This window comes from Macrotis lagotis, chromosome 8 (assembly GCF_037893015.1).
Source record: "Macrotis lagotis isolate mMagLag1 chromosome 8, bilby.v1.9.chrom.fasta, whole genome shotgun sequence".
Taxonomy (NCBI): Eukaryota; Metazoa; Chordata; class Mammalia; order Peramelemorphia; family Peramelidae; genus Macrotis; species Macrotis lagotis.
Window position 1 is genome coordinate 49031004 of NC_133665.1, and position 18957 is coordinate 49049960.

At 33.8% G+C, this 18957-nt stretch overlaps 1 protein-coding gene across 1 annotated transcript in view; it reads left to right on the forward strand.

Moving 5' to 3' along the window:
- The window catches only part of CREBBP (CREB binding lysine acetyltransferase), a 148331-nt gene that overhangs the window by 85443 nt on the left and 43931 nt on the right, over positions 1 to 18957 (forward strand). Inside the window, exons 6-13 of the mRNA XM_074196859.1 lie at positions 4201 to 4443; positions 5557 to 5656; positions 9611 to 9757; positions 10821 to 10938; positions 11326 to 11518; positions 11877 to 11930; positions 16757 to 16881; positions 17491 to 17679. Of these exons, the coding sequence (XP_074052960.1) occupies positions 4201 to 4443; positions 5557 to 5656; positions 9611 to 9757; positions 10821 to 10938; positions 11326 to 11518; positions 11877 to 11930; positions 16757 to 16881; positions 17491 to 17679 (1169 nt within the window). The remainder of the gene's footprint in view (positions 1 to 4200; positions 4444 to 5556; positions 5657 to 9610; positions 9758 to 10820; positions 10939 to 11325; positions 11519 to 11876; positions 11931 to 16756; positions 16882 to 17490; positions 17680 to 18957) is intronic.

Consider the following 18957-nt stretch of genomic DNA (forward strand, 5'->3'; position numbering starts at 1 on the left):
GAATCACATGGAAGGCCTAAGGCTTTCTCTCCATGCGTGTTTTATGCTGCCCCAGCCTCCCCTGTCTCCCCTCCACAGGTGTTGACAGAGCCATCATTTTCTCCAAAGTTACTTTGCTTGTGTTATATATGCATTTATATATGGGCATGTATGCCATCTTACAGAATATAAGCTACTTGAGGGTAAAGACTAATTTACTTTTAGCCTTGAATATCTAGCACCTTGAACATAGTAGGTACTTAATAAACATTTGTTTATTGAATCATAATTTACATGTAGATTTTTCTAAGAGCACCACAGATTCGAAGGGGGATGTTAAAAATTTGTCACAAGACTGAAAACTTAATACATTGTTGCACATTATGTGCTAAGTCTTTCTTGATCTAAGTCAAAGATTAAATCGTGTGAATACCATACATTTTAGTAATACTTAAAGCAAAAAATGCTTTAAATTTTTAAGACTGAATGATATTGTACCTGGAAAATTAATTTTTATCATGGATCAGTTGATCTCTCTGGCATTTGTTAAGTGATTGATCTCTACAGTACTAAGAACAACAGGAAGCCCTTAAGTCTACATAGTCCAATCTCTGTAGCTCAGAGCCCTAGTTAAGAATATTACTAACTTTGTAGTAGAGATTTATCTCTTTCCTCATTTAAATATATTTTTTGCCTTTAGTTATACCCTGTCTTTTTAAATTTCAAAACAGAAATATGTAACATCCCAATTTTGAAAGAAAAGTTGTGGAAAGATCAGACTTCTCATTTTTGTTTTTTTTAAATGCTTTCAATTTTGAAGGAGTAACTTAAGGTAACTTTTCTTTTGTTAAAAATCTGTTAAGAGTATCAGGAGGAGGGCAGCTAGGTGGCCCAATGGATAAAGTACAGGCTCTGGAGTCAGGAATACCTGGGTTCAAATCTGGTTTCAGACACTTAATAATTACCTAGCTGTGTGGCCTTGGGCAAGCCACTTATAACCCCATTTGCCTTGCAAAAACCTAAACAAAAACATGTACTTTTTACAGTCTGCCTTCCTTAATCCCTATTAATTTCGATGCTTCTTTTAATTATTTCTTAATTTGTCCTGTATATGCCGTGTGTGTGTGTGTGTGTGTGTGTGTATGTGTATTTGGATGCACGTTATGGGAGGGGAGTGGGATGTCATTGACTTTTTGTGACCCCAAACCTTAGAAGAGTGAGTTCCTGACTCTACAGTAAAATGCTTTAGCACTTTAAAATGTTTATTGATTAAATGATCTCATCTTTTAACTGAGGCTTCTCCCTCAAAACTTTTTTTGATCTTCATCTTGACTTCTTAGTGTTCTCAATACTAGATCATCCCTTGCTTATTCCTATACACACGTACATGCATTACTTTTGGTTTTTGTGGGACAATGGAGTTAACTGATTTGCCCAAAATCACACAGTGTAATATTAGGTGTCTGAGGCTGAATTTGAACTCAGGTTCTCCTGCCTCCAGGACCTGTGCTCTGTCTTTGCGCCACCTAGCTGCCCCTCTCTTTTATTCTTTCTTTTCTTTTGGTTTTGCAAGGCAGTAGGGTTAAAGTGACTTGCTTAAGATCACATAGCTAGTAAGTATGAAATGTCTGAGGTCAAATTTGAACTCAAGTCAAAATGACTCCAGGACCACTACTCTCTTAACTGCTGTTCCATCTAGTGTCCCTTCACAGCTATCTCCTAAAGTTATGTATTATACTCTTTTTTTCTCCCTTTATAGTATGTTACTTAGTGATCTCATAAGCTTTCATGGAGTCAAATATCTTTAAATAGATTATTCTCACATCTCAATCCCAGTTTACTTCTCTTGACCTCCAGGCTCTTAATCTCCAGGTGCCTAGTAGACATCTTGAATTGGAAAATATGCATTTTAAGTTTAACATGTCCAAAACTGAACTCATTGTCTTCTTTCTGTCCTCCATACCTTTCTTTCTTCCTAACTTCCCCTTTTACTCTCTGTCCTCACCTATCCAATCTTCCCATCAAATCTTTTTTCATTGTTTTTTTCCTGATCTGAATATTTTTATATTTTTCCAATTGTGTGTGAAAACAATTTTCATCATTTGTTTTAAAATTTTTGTTCAAATTCTTTCTCTTTCCCCCTTTTTGAGAAGGCAGTTTGATAGACTCAGACATGTGCAGTCATGTAAAACATTTCCATATTAGTCATGTTTTAAAAGAACATAAGAGAGAAAAAGAAAAGAAAAATAGTTTTTAAAAAGAATTCTTTTTAGGTTTTTGCAAGGCAAATGGAGTTAAGTGGCTTGCCCAAGGCCACACAACTAGGTAATTATTAAGTGTCTGAGATCGGGTTTGAACCCAGGTACTCTTGACTCCAGGGCCCATGCTTTATCCACTACACTACCTAGCCGCCCCTAAAAAGAATAATTAATTATTTTCTTTTTTGTTTCATAAGCTAATCGAAAGTTGAGGTGGTATAATCAGTAATGATTTAGATCATTTTTTCCCCTATGACTATAGATAACTTTCATTTCTTCTGAAAACTGCCTGTTCATATGTGTAGGTGTGTTTATTGCTATCTTCTACTTACTTTGCCTCTATTCATACAGTTTATTACAAAGTTTCTACCAATTCATATATGTCATTTCTTTAGTACATAGTGATACCTCTTTACATTATATGACATGGAGCACCAGCTTTGTTTTCATTTCTTTTCTGTCACATATAGAACATAGAATGTTGCTGTAAATATCTTATCAGATGTTATGATTTCACTTTTCTTTTGTTGAACCCCTCTTAAGCATATTGTGCAGTTATATTTCTATGTCAAAAATTTTTTATTAAAGTTTTCAAACATTTTGCTTTTTTACAAAATTCCAGGATCAATTCCCATCTTTTAACAATAGTATATCCCTGTGCCTATCTTTTCATAAATCTGTTGATTGTTTCCATTATTTTTCCCTTTTATTAATTTGTGTCTAAGTTATTTTCATTTAAACAAGTTTTCAATATTTTGAAAACTATATCTTTTTATGAATTGTATTAAGGGTTATCTTGAATTCATTTCCTGTTTATTTTGAATATCAAACTTCTGTTGGCTTTTTTGGTACATTTCCCATTATACTATTTCTTTTCTTTGATTTCATTCATATGTTGCCTTTATATTTTTATGTATTTAAAATGTTTCTTTTATGTTCCTGTCTGGTTTTCAGTTTTACCAGTAGTTCTTGTTGAGTAAACATGTTATATACCTATTCATCTTACCCTGATAATTCATGTTTTTATATTTTTCTAAGACTGGACTGCTATTCAGTTATTTTTATTTCTTCCTTACATAGTTTCTTCCACTCATTGACTTTTCTTTCTTTTTAAACCAGTACTTAACGGATTTTGATGAATAATGTTACATAATAATGTTTCAGGTCTGGTATTTCTCCTAAAGGTTTTTTCCTTGATACATTTATTTTAGTATTAATATAATGTATTTTGTCCTCTTGATAAAATTACATTTGCAATTTTATTAAGAATTAAGGGTATTTTTCACTTGTACAAAAATATTCATAGCAGCCCTGTTTGTGGTGGCAAAGCATTGGAAATTGAGTGAATATCCATTGGGTGATGGCTGAACAAACTGGTATATGTATGTTAAGGAACACTATTGTTCTATTAGAAACCAGGAGGGATGGGAATTCAAGGAAGCCTGGAAGGATTTGCATGAACTGATGCTGAGTGAGTTGAGCAGAACCAGAAGAACATTGTACACCATTAAGAGCAACATGGGAAAGATGATCAATCTTAATGGTCTTACTCATTCTATCAGCGCAACAATCAGGGACATTTTTGGGGTGTCTGTGATGGAGAATACCATCTGTACCCAGAGAAAGAATTGTGGAGTTTGAACAAAGGCAAAAGACTATTACCTTTAATTTGGGGGGGGGGATCCCATTATCTTATTATGTAATTTTGCTGTCTCTTATATTTTATTTTTTTATCCCTTAAGGACACGATATCTCTCTCAACACATTCAACTTAGATCAATGTATAGCATGGAAACAATGCAAAGACTAACAGACAGCCTTCTGTGGTGGGGGTGGGAGGAGGGAAGTGAGATTGGGGGAAAATTGAAAAATCCAAAAATACATAAATAATTTAATAAAGAAATTACAATTTAAAAAGAATTAAGGATATTTTGCCCTTTTCGTTTTGTTTTTTTTTTAATAGCCATCCTGGGATCTCCAGCAAGTGGAATTCAGAATACCATCGGTTCTGTTGGTTCAGGCCAACAGAATACACCTACTTTAAGTAACCCCAATCCAATTGATCCCAGCTCCATGCAACGGGCTTATGCTGCTCTTGGACTACCCTATGGCAACCAGCCACAGGCACAGTTGCAACCTCAAGTATCTGGCCAGCAACCAGCACAACCTCAAACTCACCAGCAGATGAGGACTCTAAATGCTTTGGGTAGGTGAACAAACCAGAAAAATATCCTTTGTCCATTGTCATTAATCTGAATTTCAACCTAATTCAAATCCAGCGAGTTTCCATACCATCTCTTTGTTTAAGATATACTGAATGAGTTCAATGAAAGTTTTTGTTTTCCTTGCTGTTTTAGGTTGGATACTGCTAATGAACTTCATTGCTTGTGTTACTAAATCTAATTATGTTATTCAGTTACCTGAATGTGGGGGTGGAGTCATATGGATTTACTAAAAGGGACTGAGTAATGTTTTTGCTTTTGAATATTTTTAGTCAGCCATGGTTATGATTTGTACAGTTCATAAAAATGATCAGTTTGGATCAAGCTTAACTGAAGATCTGTGTTCTTATCCTAACTTTAATTAGTTGCATGACAGTCAAAACCATTTCACTACTTACAGCAGCATGGCATAGAGAAAACCTCTATTGGAGTTAAGAGATACCTGGGTTTGAACTCAGCATCTGATACTTGCTAGCCATACGACTGAATAAGTTAGTTATCTTCTCAAAACAACAATTTCTTTATTAAATTTTGAAGAATAGTAATTTTCAAATTCACTGAGTTGTTATAAGGCTGAAGAAATAGGGTGTTTTATGTATGTTGCTTTGAACACTTTAAATAGGATGGACATATCAGTTCTTGGTATTCTTTCTGTTTTTAATATGTAGCATGGCATATTAGGCTAAATGTTTTTCAATGACCCTTTCTGAATTGAAAACTTCAATTCTGTATATTTACATGAAAAACATAACATATTCTCTGGCTTATTAGTTCAGTTTATTAAACCAGTATGCCCATTAAGCTGGTTGGACTGATAATATTATTATATTTCATGGCCTTGGACAACACTATAGTTGCAATGTCACAAAATTGGAGTAGATAAAAAAAATATGAACTACTATAGTAAGTGTAGATATATCACCACTACTACAAATACAGTTCAAATCTGGTTTTTAATATATTTCTCTATGTACAAAAGATATTACCAGAGTATGTAAATTATTTGTCAAATATGGTGGTTTAATCTTTTTTAATTGTCAGTGAAATTTTTAAAAATATATTTGTAATTCATTGATTTAACTTTTTCTCTCTTAAAGGTACTAATCCAATGACCATTCCAGCTGGAGGGATTGCAACAGACCAACAACCAAATCTGATTTCAGAAACTGCTCTTCCAACCTCCCTTGGAGCAACAAAGTAAGTCTCATTATTCATTTAATTCTTATTTTCATGAATGAATACTAGCAATATGCTCTGTTAACAACAAAATTTTTGTCTTATGTATTATGAATCTGGAAGTTTCCAACTAAAAAGAAATTAGCTTTTATGTAAGTAGCAATAAGTAAAGAAATGTTTGTTACTTGTTTTTAAATGAGCATGGGAGCAGAGTGTTGCTTAGAGCCCTAGCCATTCAGAATCTTCACTTCTATTAAATTCATTGTTATGCTAGATATTTCATTGTATGCAGAGCTGTAAAACATTTTGTAGTTGTGGTGTTTTTCCGAACCAGATTGGATATATTATACATTATACATTCTTTCTATAAATGATTGCTATTAGCTATATTTAACAAAATTATAAAATTTCCAACACATTCAATTTTGTGTCAATTTAAAACATTTATAGACAGTTTAGTGTGTCCCCCTGTCTGTGTCCCCCCTGAGATGACAGAGGGAATCAAGGGAGCATTTGTTAGTTTTGTAAGTATTTTTCCATGAAATAGAGAGATGTCTGCAAATATGAAGCATATTAAAAACAAACATTTTTTGGAGATAACTGTTTTAAGATTGGGCTCTTTGCCAACCTTTTCCAGAGACATATCTATTTCCAAGGGTAAGAATGTTTAAAGATACCAAAATTCCTTATGTTTAAGGATTACTTGTATAGTGCTTGGTTCTATTTAGTAAATGCTTAGTAAATATTTATTGTTTGAGTGAAATAATGGAGCAGGGGAAAATAGGTATTATGAGAGAGATGCTGTCTAGGAGGTATACAAAGAAGAATTTCTATTCCATTACCCAAATAATAATTTTCAATTTCATTTTTTATTTTGTCTCTAAAATGAAATGGCAGGAAAGGGATTAAATTCTTCCTTATATATGTTATTTCTTTGTTATGATAAACCATGATTATTTCCTATTTAATCATTATAGAGAGGTATTATTTAGCATTAAAATCATTTGTCCTTTATTTTCTTTTAAATTATTATAATTCTCTCTTTGAATGCTATATTATCCTTTCTGTTTGGTTTTTCTGTTAGCAGTACCATTTAATTCTTGGCCTTGAAACTTTTCTGCCTTTACTTCAGTCGTTTAAGCATTTGTATGTACTGTGTCTTAAGTACTGAGTAGACACAGTCAAAATCTACAAATGACTCTTCCCCTGGTGGAACTTACTTTCTATTGGGAGATTATATTAAGCAAAGCTAGGGAAATCAAGAAAAGCTTCTTAATGTAATCAATCTTTTAAGGAAGCAAGAAATCCTGGGAGGCAGAAGTGTGGAGGGAATGGACATATATATGCGTGTGTGTGTGTATACATGAATGAAATGTGTGGAAATAATTCTCAAAAGGCACGCTATATAGAGACAGATTGTTTAGGGCTTTAAATACCAAGCTAAAGGGTTTATATTTAATTGTCCAAACAAAAAGGAGCTATTGAAGCTTTCTAAGTAGGAAAAATGACTTGAATAACACCTAGGAATACTTATGGCAACTTTGCGGAAAATAAATGGGGGGAGTCAAGTGAACAGAGTCAGGTGCCCAGTTATAGGAGACATTTGTTAGAATCTTGGCAAGTGGTAGCTATAAAGCAGGGAAAATGGGAAAGACTAAACCTTTTCAACAAGCTGTATGTTGGCAGTAAAATTAAAGATAGAAATTGAGGTTCTTTTCATTGTTTACTTAACTGACTGAAAGATTAGTGATGCCTTCTACAGAAGTAGGTGAGAATAGCAAAAGACACTCAATTCAGTCAGGTTAGAAGTTCTTGAAAGAGAAACCAAGGTGAGAATTTCCATCAGTCAGTTGGTGATATGTGATATTTGAGAAGAGCAGTGAAAAGGGGGTGGGAAGGGAGGGAGATTTGTAAACTATCTGCATAGAGATGACAATAAGATCCATACAAAGTGTTGGGAAAAAAACTAAGGGGCAGCTAGGTGGTGCAGTGGATAAAGCACCAGCCCTGGAGTCAGGAGTACCTGGGCTCAAATCTGGTCTCAGACACTTAATAATTACCTAGCAGTGTGGCCTTGGACAAGCCACTTAATCCCCAATTGCCTTGCAAAAAAAAAAACTATTTAATCCACCAAACATTTATTAATTATTATGTGCTAGACAAATAAGATAATACTGTAAAGAATGAACCAGTCCCTATTCTCAAGGGAAAAGAAGCAGCTTTGGATAATGTTTCATTTAGCAAGTGAAAGATGAATTATGATCAGAGAAGACTGAGGAGTGGTCATAAAACCAGAAAAAGAACTAACATAGAGCAGTAGGGACGGGGGAAGTGAATGGAGGCCATAGTGAGGACAAAGAATAGCTTTAGGTGGCCTAGATGAAAGATTAGGAGGAGGTAAGAGATGAATTTTAGTATTTTGAATTATGGAGGTTAAATAGTTATGAATAATAATAGTCAAAGTAAAATTCAAGCCGTGTGTAGTAGGGATTTTGATGAATTTGTAAGCCCCGGTATTGTAAGGGACAGCTATGTATATTTTGAAATCCCCGAATGTGAGAAATTGTGTTGGAAAGGACAACTTTATGATGTAATGATCTATTTGAGATTTGTGGGAATAATTTAAAGGACATTCTGGATGGCATAGAGGCTGCTAAGTACTGGCGTGAATTGCTTGAACCTGGAGTCACAAAGATTTGAGTTCAAATTCAACATCAAATATAAATTTTTAAAAAAGTGTGTGTGTGTATGCATATATAATAGACATTTACTGTATATTAACAAAACACTTGTATCTGTGTCAGTTAGGAAACAACTGTAAAATGAGCATAATATCGGCTCCTACCTCCCAAGATTGTAAGAATAAAATAATATTTGTGAAGTGACCTAAGTCTTAAAGTACTGTATAAATGCTATTGGTAATAATAATAACAACAACAACAGTTAAAACTGGGCAGGGCAGGGGAGATTTGAAGGTAGTAATGAAGTTCAAAGTAGTTGTCCTTCTCACTGGCTCAAGGATTCAGAGCTTTGAGAGAAAAGGTGCATATAATGCTAAACATTGGTCACAGATATAATGCTAGAGTTGGACTCAGGTTCTGACCTGGACCCTGTGGTAGAACCCTTCATCTGAGTGGAGTCCTGGGTACTTAGGACCTGCCCTTTTGTTAAGTTGACCCAGGACAAGCTAGGGTACTTGATTTCTTTGGTGAGTAGTGACACCCCACCCCCAAACCTAGTTCTGTCTGAGAAGTAGGAAGTAGGTTTTTTGGCACCAACTCTTACCAGTCAAGTCAGAGTAGTTCCCTTCAGATTCCCTCTTGATTATAATGAAGGGATATATTGCTGTCTTAAGGGGGGTTTTTTTGGGCAAATATTTAATGATTTTATTGAAGCTACAAGTGCTTTTGTAATTATTTCTCTCTATATATGTAAAGAACAGATTTTATTCAATCAAATGTGTCATCCTAATGTATTACTTGGCTATGACTCAGTGATGCAGTTTTATTTACTCTAAATAATATTTAAATAAAAGTAGAATTATAATAGACATTTAACTAGATATTATTGTATTTTGTTATATTCATTAAGTTATATCATATTTCTTGTTTTTGCTTTCTTCCATACTTTTTTCTTTCCATTAAACTCAAATCTTTTCTTCCATTATTTTTTATCTTCTCTGTTAGCATTTTCTCTTTCTCTGTTCATTTGTTTTAGTTTTTTATTCTGCTGAGGCATTCAGGCAGGAAACATGTTTTATAAACATTTGATGTAAATGATTTCAACTTTTTTATTGAATTAATAGGTGGCTATAATGCCTTAAGAGGCTTAGTTTAGTTCAAAGTATTCATCTAAGAATAATGTTACTGAATATGATAGAAAAAGTAAAGTGACTTTAAGGATATATTCTGAAATGATATTTGTGTTAGTCTTTGCAATAGGTGAATGAAGGATCTTTTTTCCTTCTCATTTTAGCCCACTAATGAGTGATGGTACCAGTTCTGGTAATATTGGAAACCTCAGCACCATGCCTACAGCTGCACCTCCTTCTAGTACTGGAGTTAGGAAAGGTTGGCACGAACATGTCACTCAGGACCTGCGTAACCATTTAGTACATAAACTGTAAGTAGAAGCTCCAGAGATTCCTTCAGTTGTGAATAAATCATAGAATGTGATATAATAGTCATAAATAAATATTACAACTAATTAGGGCAATTTAAGAAACTCTCATAATGCATTCCCAAAGTTATTGTACCCTACATTATAGTACCCTAATAACTATACAAGACTTGCCCCTATTTCAGGATGCATAAAAAAGTCACTGGAATTAAAGTTCTCACAACCCTAAAACTAATTGGATAATCCCTAGTTCACTGTCCCTTGTGGGATCTGTAAGTAATCTGTACTAGGGCCAATTGATTATTTTTACAGGAATAGAGAGTAATGGGAAATATGAGGGAAAGGTATAACACAAGTAGAACATTTTAGTTATCTTCAAATGTCTAATGTAAATTTAAAGAAATCAATGCAGTTTTTAAAAAGAAAGGATATGTGTATTAGAAGCAAGAAAATGAGAGTTTCTTTTCCAAATCTAATTGAATAAAAACTGGGAGATGGAGGAGGCAATAGGGGTTGAGTGCATTGCCCAGGGTCACACTAGTGTCAAATGTCTGAGGGAGGATTTATATGTAGGTCCTAACTGATTCCAAGACTATCCACGAAGCCACTTATCTGCCCCCTTAAATAAAGATTTTTTTGGTTTATTGCAACAATCTTTTATTGTATTCACTCTAAACCTCTAAGGTACTTCGATCAGTATCAAATTATTTTTAACTTATAAAAGTCATATATCCCAAAAAACTGTCTTCAAAATTACTTTAAATAAATAATTCTTGATAAATCAATTGTCTTTGAATTAGTCTGAACTGGGTAAAATGATAATATAATTTGCCACATAATTACTAATGAACAGATTCTTGAAAAATATTTTTACATTTGTGCACACACATACACACCTACATACCTACACACTCAAACTCTTCAAGCAATAGATTTGTAAAATCTAACTTTAATGCTCTAGGTAGTCTTTCTGATACTTATTCGTAGAAATGATAAGAGATTACTTATTTTAAATGAATTAGGAAATCATGTTCTATGTGTGTTTTTCAATATTTAATTCTTTTAGTGTCCAAGCCATCTTTCCTACACCTGACCCAGCAGCCCTGAAAGATCGCCGCATGGAAAATTTGGTTGCCTATGCTAGGAAAGTGGAAGGGGACATGTATGAGTCTGCTAATAGCAGGGTAGGTTCAGTTATATAGAGATATGTAAGACCTTGTTATCCAGCTATCCAGGCAATCTGGAATGTCTTGAGACCTTTTTTCCTAGAGTGTTGCTGAAGAGCAATGCAGTCTTGCTAATTTTTGTTTTTTAATGGAGTAATTGTAATAATTATGAAATAACGATAAATACTACTTGTAAGATATTATTGATTGAATCAGTATTTTGTCATTCTGATTATATTATAATTATTGAAATAGCAAATACTCAACAAAAATTCATGTATTTGTTTGAAATTAAATATGTGAAGCCATCTTTTTATGCATAATGTTCAAGTGTATCCTTGAAAAAATGAATTATACGATGTGGGATAATACTATCTAAGTCCTTGGCATTGAATTTTTTTATAGGATGAATACTATCATTTATTAGCAGAAAAAATCTATAAAATACAAAAGGAATTAGAAGAAAAACGAAGGTCTCGTTTACATAAACAAGGAATCTTGGTTAATCAGCCAGCTTTACAGACTCCAGGGGCTCAACCCCCAGGTATTGCCCAGGTCACTTCTACCATGGGTCAGGCACCGTCCGTGAGACCTCCAAGTAAGTACTTACTCTTTTTTCACCCTTCATTCTATATGTTTTCTTTTAAAATATTAATTGATAACATAACATTTTTGTACCACTTTCATTTTCCACCTTGACAAGTTCTTAAAATAAAGTTTCTAAAGGGGGTGGGGGCAGGAATAATTCAGTGACCCTTCATCTTATGTTATATACAACAGTAATTTTCTACCTCTATAAAGACAAGAGGTATACTCTTATATCTCATCTTGGAGCTAATAGTCCATGTATTTTATATTTTCTTCTTGTTATTGTGCTCTTGGGACCCTTATATTTTGGGTTTATTTTTTCCCCCCTGCAAAATGGATTTAAACTGGTTCCTTTGTTATCATTACAGATGGACCCATGACCATGCCAAATGTGCCTATGAACCGCATGCAGGTTTCTCCAGGTATGTAGTCATTCTTATGCAACTTTATTTTAAAATAACATGTAGTTTTACCTTTTGGTTCTGTGACTCCTTTTTTCATTTTTCAGGTCTTCATATAATTTTTGTTCTTCCTTTCCTCTGTAAGACTTATTAGCTATGATTAGATCTTTATTGAAAACTCAATTCATATAGAGAATGCTTTATTAGACAGTGTTGAGGTAGTTAATATAATCCTTTTTGCTTTTGGAGTTCTTATAATCTTATGAGGAAGATGGAGTAGTTATGTGTGGGCAGCTAGGTGGTGCAGTGGATAAAGCAACAGCCCTGGAGTCAGGAGTACCTGGGTTCAAATCCGGGCTCAGACACTTAATAATTACCTAGCTACTAGGCCTTGGGCAGGCCACTTAACCCCATTTGCCTTGCAAAATCCTAAAAAAAAAAAAAATAGTTATACTTCCACATATTAAGTGCCTGTTTTGTGCCAAAAACTGTTAAGCACCTGAAATATAAATAAAGTGAATGAAATAATTCATCCTTATAAGAGGTTTACATTATAATGGGGGGTATACATTATGTAATATATAAATATAAATCCAATAAATACAAATGAACATAAACATAAAATAGTTAAATATATAGTAATTTGGGAGGGAGAGCATGAGCAGTTGAAGGAATCTGGAAAGGTTTCATGCAAAATGGTGCTTGATTTGAATCTGACAAGATGAGGTGGATTCTGTAAAGCCATAGGTAAGGATGGATTCCATTTCAGCAATGTGTGGAAAGGCCAATATAAAGTTACTGAAATGAGGGAAGACTAGAGGAAAGGCCAGTTTGACTGGACCAAAAGATTGTGGGACGAGGAGCAATATCCAGTAAACCTTGGACAGAAAAGTTGAAGCCAGATTATGTCGTATTTAAAAAGCTAAACTGAGTAGTTTATATTGATTCCTGGCAGCCAAGCAAGCCATTGGTGTTGATTGAAAATGAATGCATTATGATTAGTTTTTTCACTTGAATTTGGTAGCAGTATATAATAGCAATCTAAGCAAGAGATAATGGTGATTAACTGAAATAAGGTTAGTAGCCCTGTCAGTGGAGAGAAAGGGTAAGATTTTAGATATGTTATGAAGATAGAGATGGTAAGATAAAGCAACTGAGGGATTATGTGATGATAGAGATAGTGATGCGTCAATATAATGCCAAAGTTATAATCCTGTGAGATTAGATGGTATATTTATTTTGATAGAAATAGGGAAGTATGGAAGAGAGGTGGATATTATTGGGGGGAATAAAATTCATTTCCCTTTGAAATATAACTTTAAAATGTCTCCTAAGCAACTTGTCATGATATAACTCAAGTGGGAGATTGGGGCTATGGATATACATAATGAATGTGTGTGTCTCTGTTCTAATCTACAAAAAGATAATTAAATCTGTAGGAGTTGCTGAAGTTACTGAGAGGTAATGTAGGAACAGAGAGAAAGGCTTACCTTTGTTGGGATACCTGTTTAGTGCAATATGGATTAGCAAAGAAAAGTGAGAAGGAGTAGTTAGATGGGTAGAAGGAAAACCATGGCTCACAAAAACCTAGATAGGAGAAGCAGGTTCATAAGATCAAATGCAGCAGAGAAGTCAAAAAGGAATCATATAAACAATAACTACTATGCTTCATCAGTCTGTATATTTAGGGTTTGGTTTGTTGGAAAGTTAGAGAAGATGAATTTTTATATATTTTGGGGAAATGATAATATGGATATTATTTGAAGGAATACATGAAAGAAATGACATACAAAAGTAGTTTTATGAGGAGGAATGACAAGCAAGTTTGGTCAGTTTCATTTACAAGTTCTGCATAAGTTAACAGTGTGTGGGGGTTACTTGGGAAAGGGAAAAATTAGAAGATATCTACGTAGCTCTGGTAGATGAGCATGCTTAAGCTAATATTATGAATGTGGAAATGACGAACTGAATGAATTATTGCCAGAGCATATAGTAGTAGAATTTGATATGAGTATTAAAGGAAATAAGATATTCAGAGATGACTCCCACTTTGGAATCCTCATGGATCATGTAGTAATAACAAGAATATTTACTGAGGCACTCATTTAGTAAGGAAGAAATTTCAGTTTTTGACATGTTAGGGAGAGGGGACTTTGCCAGAGAGTTCGTTTTTCTAGATAATTGATACTGACTTTGCCAGCGTTAGAGATGATTTTATATGTTTTCAGATTTTGACAATAATAGTACTTAATCTTTTTAAGTACATAAAAAACATAAGTCTTGCTTGTTTGTAGCTTGCCAATTCTCTCCTCTTTTTTGAATATCAGGACATTAACTCTTCTCCCAGTGTTTGTTGCTCCTATCCTATTTTCCTTGACCTTTTTATGAATAACACCTCAGGAATTATATCTGCCAGTTCTTTTTGTATTTAAACGAAATTTGTCCATGTTTAGTAACTTCCAACTGTAAGTGACAGTAAAATATTCTCTTACGGTCTCTAGATACATCTTGATAATTATTTTAGCATATCCTATTTCTCTTTTGTAGGTAAAACAGAAGAAAAATAAGTAAAGTAATTAGTCCTTAGGCCCCAGGCTGTGGATATGCCTCTTTTTTTTTTTATCTTCATTTTCTGTTTAATATAACTTCAAAAACCCTTGTGTTCTATGCATTCATTGTCAGCCTCAGTTCATGCTGATTTTTTGTATTTAAAATATTTTTATAGGCTCCCATACCATTGTTTTCATTTATTCTCTATTTGCTACTGTTGGTGAATGAGATTGACTTAGAGATCTCATTAATTTGAGTACTACCTGTGCTGTAGCAAAACACAATGTCTTTTTTAAATCAGACTTGCTAACTTGCTGCAACAATTTCTTCTGTAATGTTTTTGCTTTTACATGTCACATTTTAGTCTTTTCTCCAAATTTGCCCATTTCTGTTAAAGACAATATTATTCTTGCAGTTATCCTTGGTCCTTTCCTCTCTCATCCTCTTCTTTGTGTCCATCCCACATAAACAGCCATTTGGTAAATTTTGTAATTTTTCTTCCATAACATTCTTCAAATTTGTCCCCATTCCTTGACTCACATCTTCTCTATCCTCATCATCTCACCTGTTCTGTTGCATTAGCTTCCTAATTATCCTGTTAACCATTCTTTCCCCTTAACTAATTTATCCTCTGCACTGCTGCAAAATCTATTTTCCAAAAGCAGAGGTTTAATTATGTCATCTTTTTACTCAAAACTCCCAGTTTTTGGTAGGAGAAAATTCAAATTCCTCCATCTGACAGTCTCACCTTTATTACCCTTAACACCGATCATATCAGTTAAGAAGGTACTTCCTAAGTCCTGACTTGACTAAATTTGATTTATCAGCTTCTCATTCTAGTCAAACTTGCCAACATCAAAACTGTGGTTTTAGTTTTTTCCTTTAATTTTTAGTGTCAAACTGTTTATAATTTATTCATTTATTTTTCCAATGACAAGCAAAGATAGTTTTCAACATACTTTTTTTTTGTAAGATTTTGCCACATTTTTGTCCTTTCCCTCCTTCCTGCCCCTGACAGCGAGCAATCTGACAGTTATATATGAATAGCTATTGTAAACCTATTTCCATATTAATCATGTTATGGAAGAAGAATCAGAACAGAAAGGGGGAAAAAACTAATAAAGCATAGAATAAATTTAAAAAATGGAAAATCATATTCTGTTTGCTTTCCAATGTCATAGTTCTTTCTTTGGATGTAGATGGTATTTTCCATCACATATCCCTTAGAATTGTCTTTGATTATTATCCTGATGGAAAGAGTTCAGGCCATCATAGTTAGCATCTCACAGTGTTGCTGTTAATGTGTTCAGTGTTCTCCTGGTTCTGCTCACTTCACTCAGTATTATCATGTAAGGCTTTCCAGGTTTTTCTGAAATCTCCCTGCTCTTGATTTCTTGCAAATCAACAACATGGGGACAATGATCAACCTTGATGGACTCACTCATCCCATCAGTGCAACAGTCAGGGACAATTTGGGGCTCTCTGCAATGGAGAATACTATCTGTATCCAGAGAAAGAATTGTGGAGTTTGAACAAAGACCAAGGACTATTACCTTTAATTTAGCAAAAAACCTGATATCTTATTGTCTGATCTTGCTATCTCTTAAACTTTATGTTTCTTCCTTAAGAATATGATTTCTCTCTCATCACACTTAATTTGGATCTTTGTATACCATGGAAACAATGTAAAGACTGACAAATTGCCTTCTGTTGGGGGAAGGAAGTAAGATTGGGGGGGGGAATTATAAAACTCAAAATAAAGAAAATCTTTAATAAAGAAAAAAAAGTTTCATGTTCTAAAAAAAGAAAAAAATGATCCCCTGGCATCATTCAAAGATTGTTCTGACAGATTATATTCCTTTTCATTAGTGTTTCCTTTTCTATACTAACTCCATCTAATGTCTTTCCTGTTCTTTCCTAGTACTTTTATAGGAGATTTATTGTTTTTACAGTGCTACTCTCAATTTTTCACTGATTTTCCCTACTGTATATGTAAATTCCTGCCCATACCTTTGATTTCAGATCATATCCTACCATCCTTGTACTTGTTTTCTCACTTTGGAAATTTTGAAAAGTTCAGGTACAGCTTTCTATCACCACCTTCTCCCTTTCTCATGTGTCTCTGTCTCTCAGCATAAATTTGTGGTTCCCGGTATTCTTGGACAAGGAAAATTTGGGTTGAGTTATGACCATTTTTAGTACTTTATTTCACTTGTTGGGTTTATTCCTAAAAGGGAAAGTATAGATTGTTTTCATGTTGATGTGTTTCTAATAATCTATTTTTTGAATTTTTTCAGGAATGAATCAGTTTAATCCAATGTCCATAGGAAATGTTCAGATGTCACAAGCACCTATGGGACCTCGAGCAGCTTCCCCAATGAATCATCCTGTTCAAATGAATAACATGGGCTCTGTTCCAGCGGTTTGTATAGAAATTTTTAAACCTTCAAACTTTTTTTCTGTATCAGTTAATTGCACTTTGAATTTCCTTAGTTACTTTTTTAAAAGGAGGATTTGAAAAGTTAAATTTAAAAACTATTTGAAGAACACATGACACTGTTTCTTTGAAGTTGGGGCAGTTTGTATTTCCTTTAAGTTAGCTCTTTGATTGTCTTTATCCTAATAAGATTTACTCTTGCCTAAAATGTTTCACTACAGAATCAAATGAACAAATCAAGTAAGAGGTGGAAATGGTAATGATAAGTTGTTCATATGTAATTAAAATAAATGGTCAGGAAATGTTGACAATAGAAAGTTTAGATTTCTTCTGATGCTTTCTAATAACTTAAACATAGAATGATGAGATAGCAGTATTTTTATCTTTAAATCACAGTTTGATATTCATCTATAGTTCAACCAGTCCATTTTCATCTTTGACCTCAGTTTCTTCTGTAAAATGGATGTTCTTTTCAAGGTTTCAGCTTTAACATTCCAGGATTCTAATATATTAGATCAAAAGAGACAAATGTTAATCTAAGTCTTCTATTTCTTTTCTTTTGAGCACTTGTCAAACTTATTTGTCTAATTCTAGATGGCGATGTCTCCTTCCCGGATGCCTCAGCCACAGAACATGATGGGAGCTCATTCCAATAACATGATGGGTCAGGCTCCTTCCCAGAGTCAGTTCTTGCCTCAAAATCAGTTTCCAGCATCTAGTGGGGCTTTGAATGTCAACAGTGTAGGAATGGGCCAGACAACAGCGCAAGCTGGAGTAGCACAGGTAAAATTAATTAGGACTTATGGAGATTTTATCTACCTTTAGATAAGTCAAAATTATCTTATTTCCTTAAATCCCATTTATTTCTTGAAGATTGTTGTCTGTTTCACTTAGTTCATTCCATACTACAGTGAATAATTTTGTTACTTATCTTGAATTGTTAGAGAACTCTTCATGGATCAACTTCATATAATATATTCTTTGGTAACTTGATGTAAACGTTGCCTGAATTTTGACTATCGTTATTTTTCAGTTATGTTTGATTTTTTTGTGACCCTCTGAACCTTTGTAACCCCTGTGGGTTTTTCTTGGGAAAGATAATGGAGCAGTTTCCTTTTCCAATGGATTAAGACTAGCAGAGGGTAATTGGAATTATTGGAGAATCTTAAAAGAAAAATCTAATCTTTGTCAAGGGATCAGTTCTGGTCTTGGCAAATTTTAGGTTATGAACAGGTATGAAAAAGAGACTCTTGAATCCATACTGAGTTAATCTCGGTTTTTTGTTTGTTTTTTTTCATCTCTCTTCCATTTCAGTCTAGGTTCTGTAGCAAACATTACATAAGTGATTCTTAAGGCTCTCATTGAGCACTTACTAGCAGGGCATATGCAGAATACATATACTCCTGCATAGCTTTAAAAGCAGAATAAAAAAGAACAGTGGGCTTTGAGAGCTCCAGGAGGGGAAAGAGAATTTATGAAGAAAGTGACGTTTTGAACTGAATATAGAAAGATACATAGGAAAATTTTATAAAGCAGTCAGTCGTATGGAGCACATGAGCATCCTAGTAGGTGGAGAGTGTGGTATGCGTACAGGATAAAGCAAGTAGTTCACTTTTTGGCTGAAGTCAAGAAACCAAGGTAGGAAATAGTTTGAGGCAAGTCTGGACAGATAAAAAGGAGCCAGATTATTAAGAGTTTTCAATGTTAAGGTAAAGGACTTCTCATATGTACAGCATTTTCTTATCTTGATTTTTATCCTATGTAATATTATATTTTTTGAGATTAACACCTAACTTTTAGAATTTAATTCGTGGTTTTTTCCATATGTTGTATTATATTAGAAATCATATTAAACTAGCACTCAGAAACCTGGATTCTAATCCTGGGGATTTGTTACTCATAAGCTAGGTGACTTTTGAAGAAAAATATAATTGGCTCACATATCTCTAGTACTTTTTAAGATTTCCAAAAACATTTGTGTTACAAGTCCCTTGAAGTAGATAAAGTGACATCTTTTCTTTCTAGATATGAAGATTAATTTTTGAGGGGTATTAAGTTGAT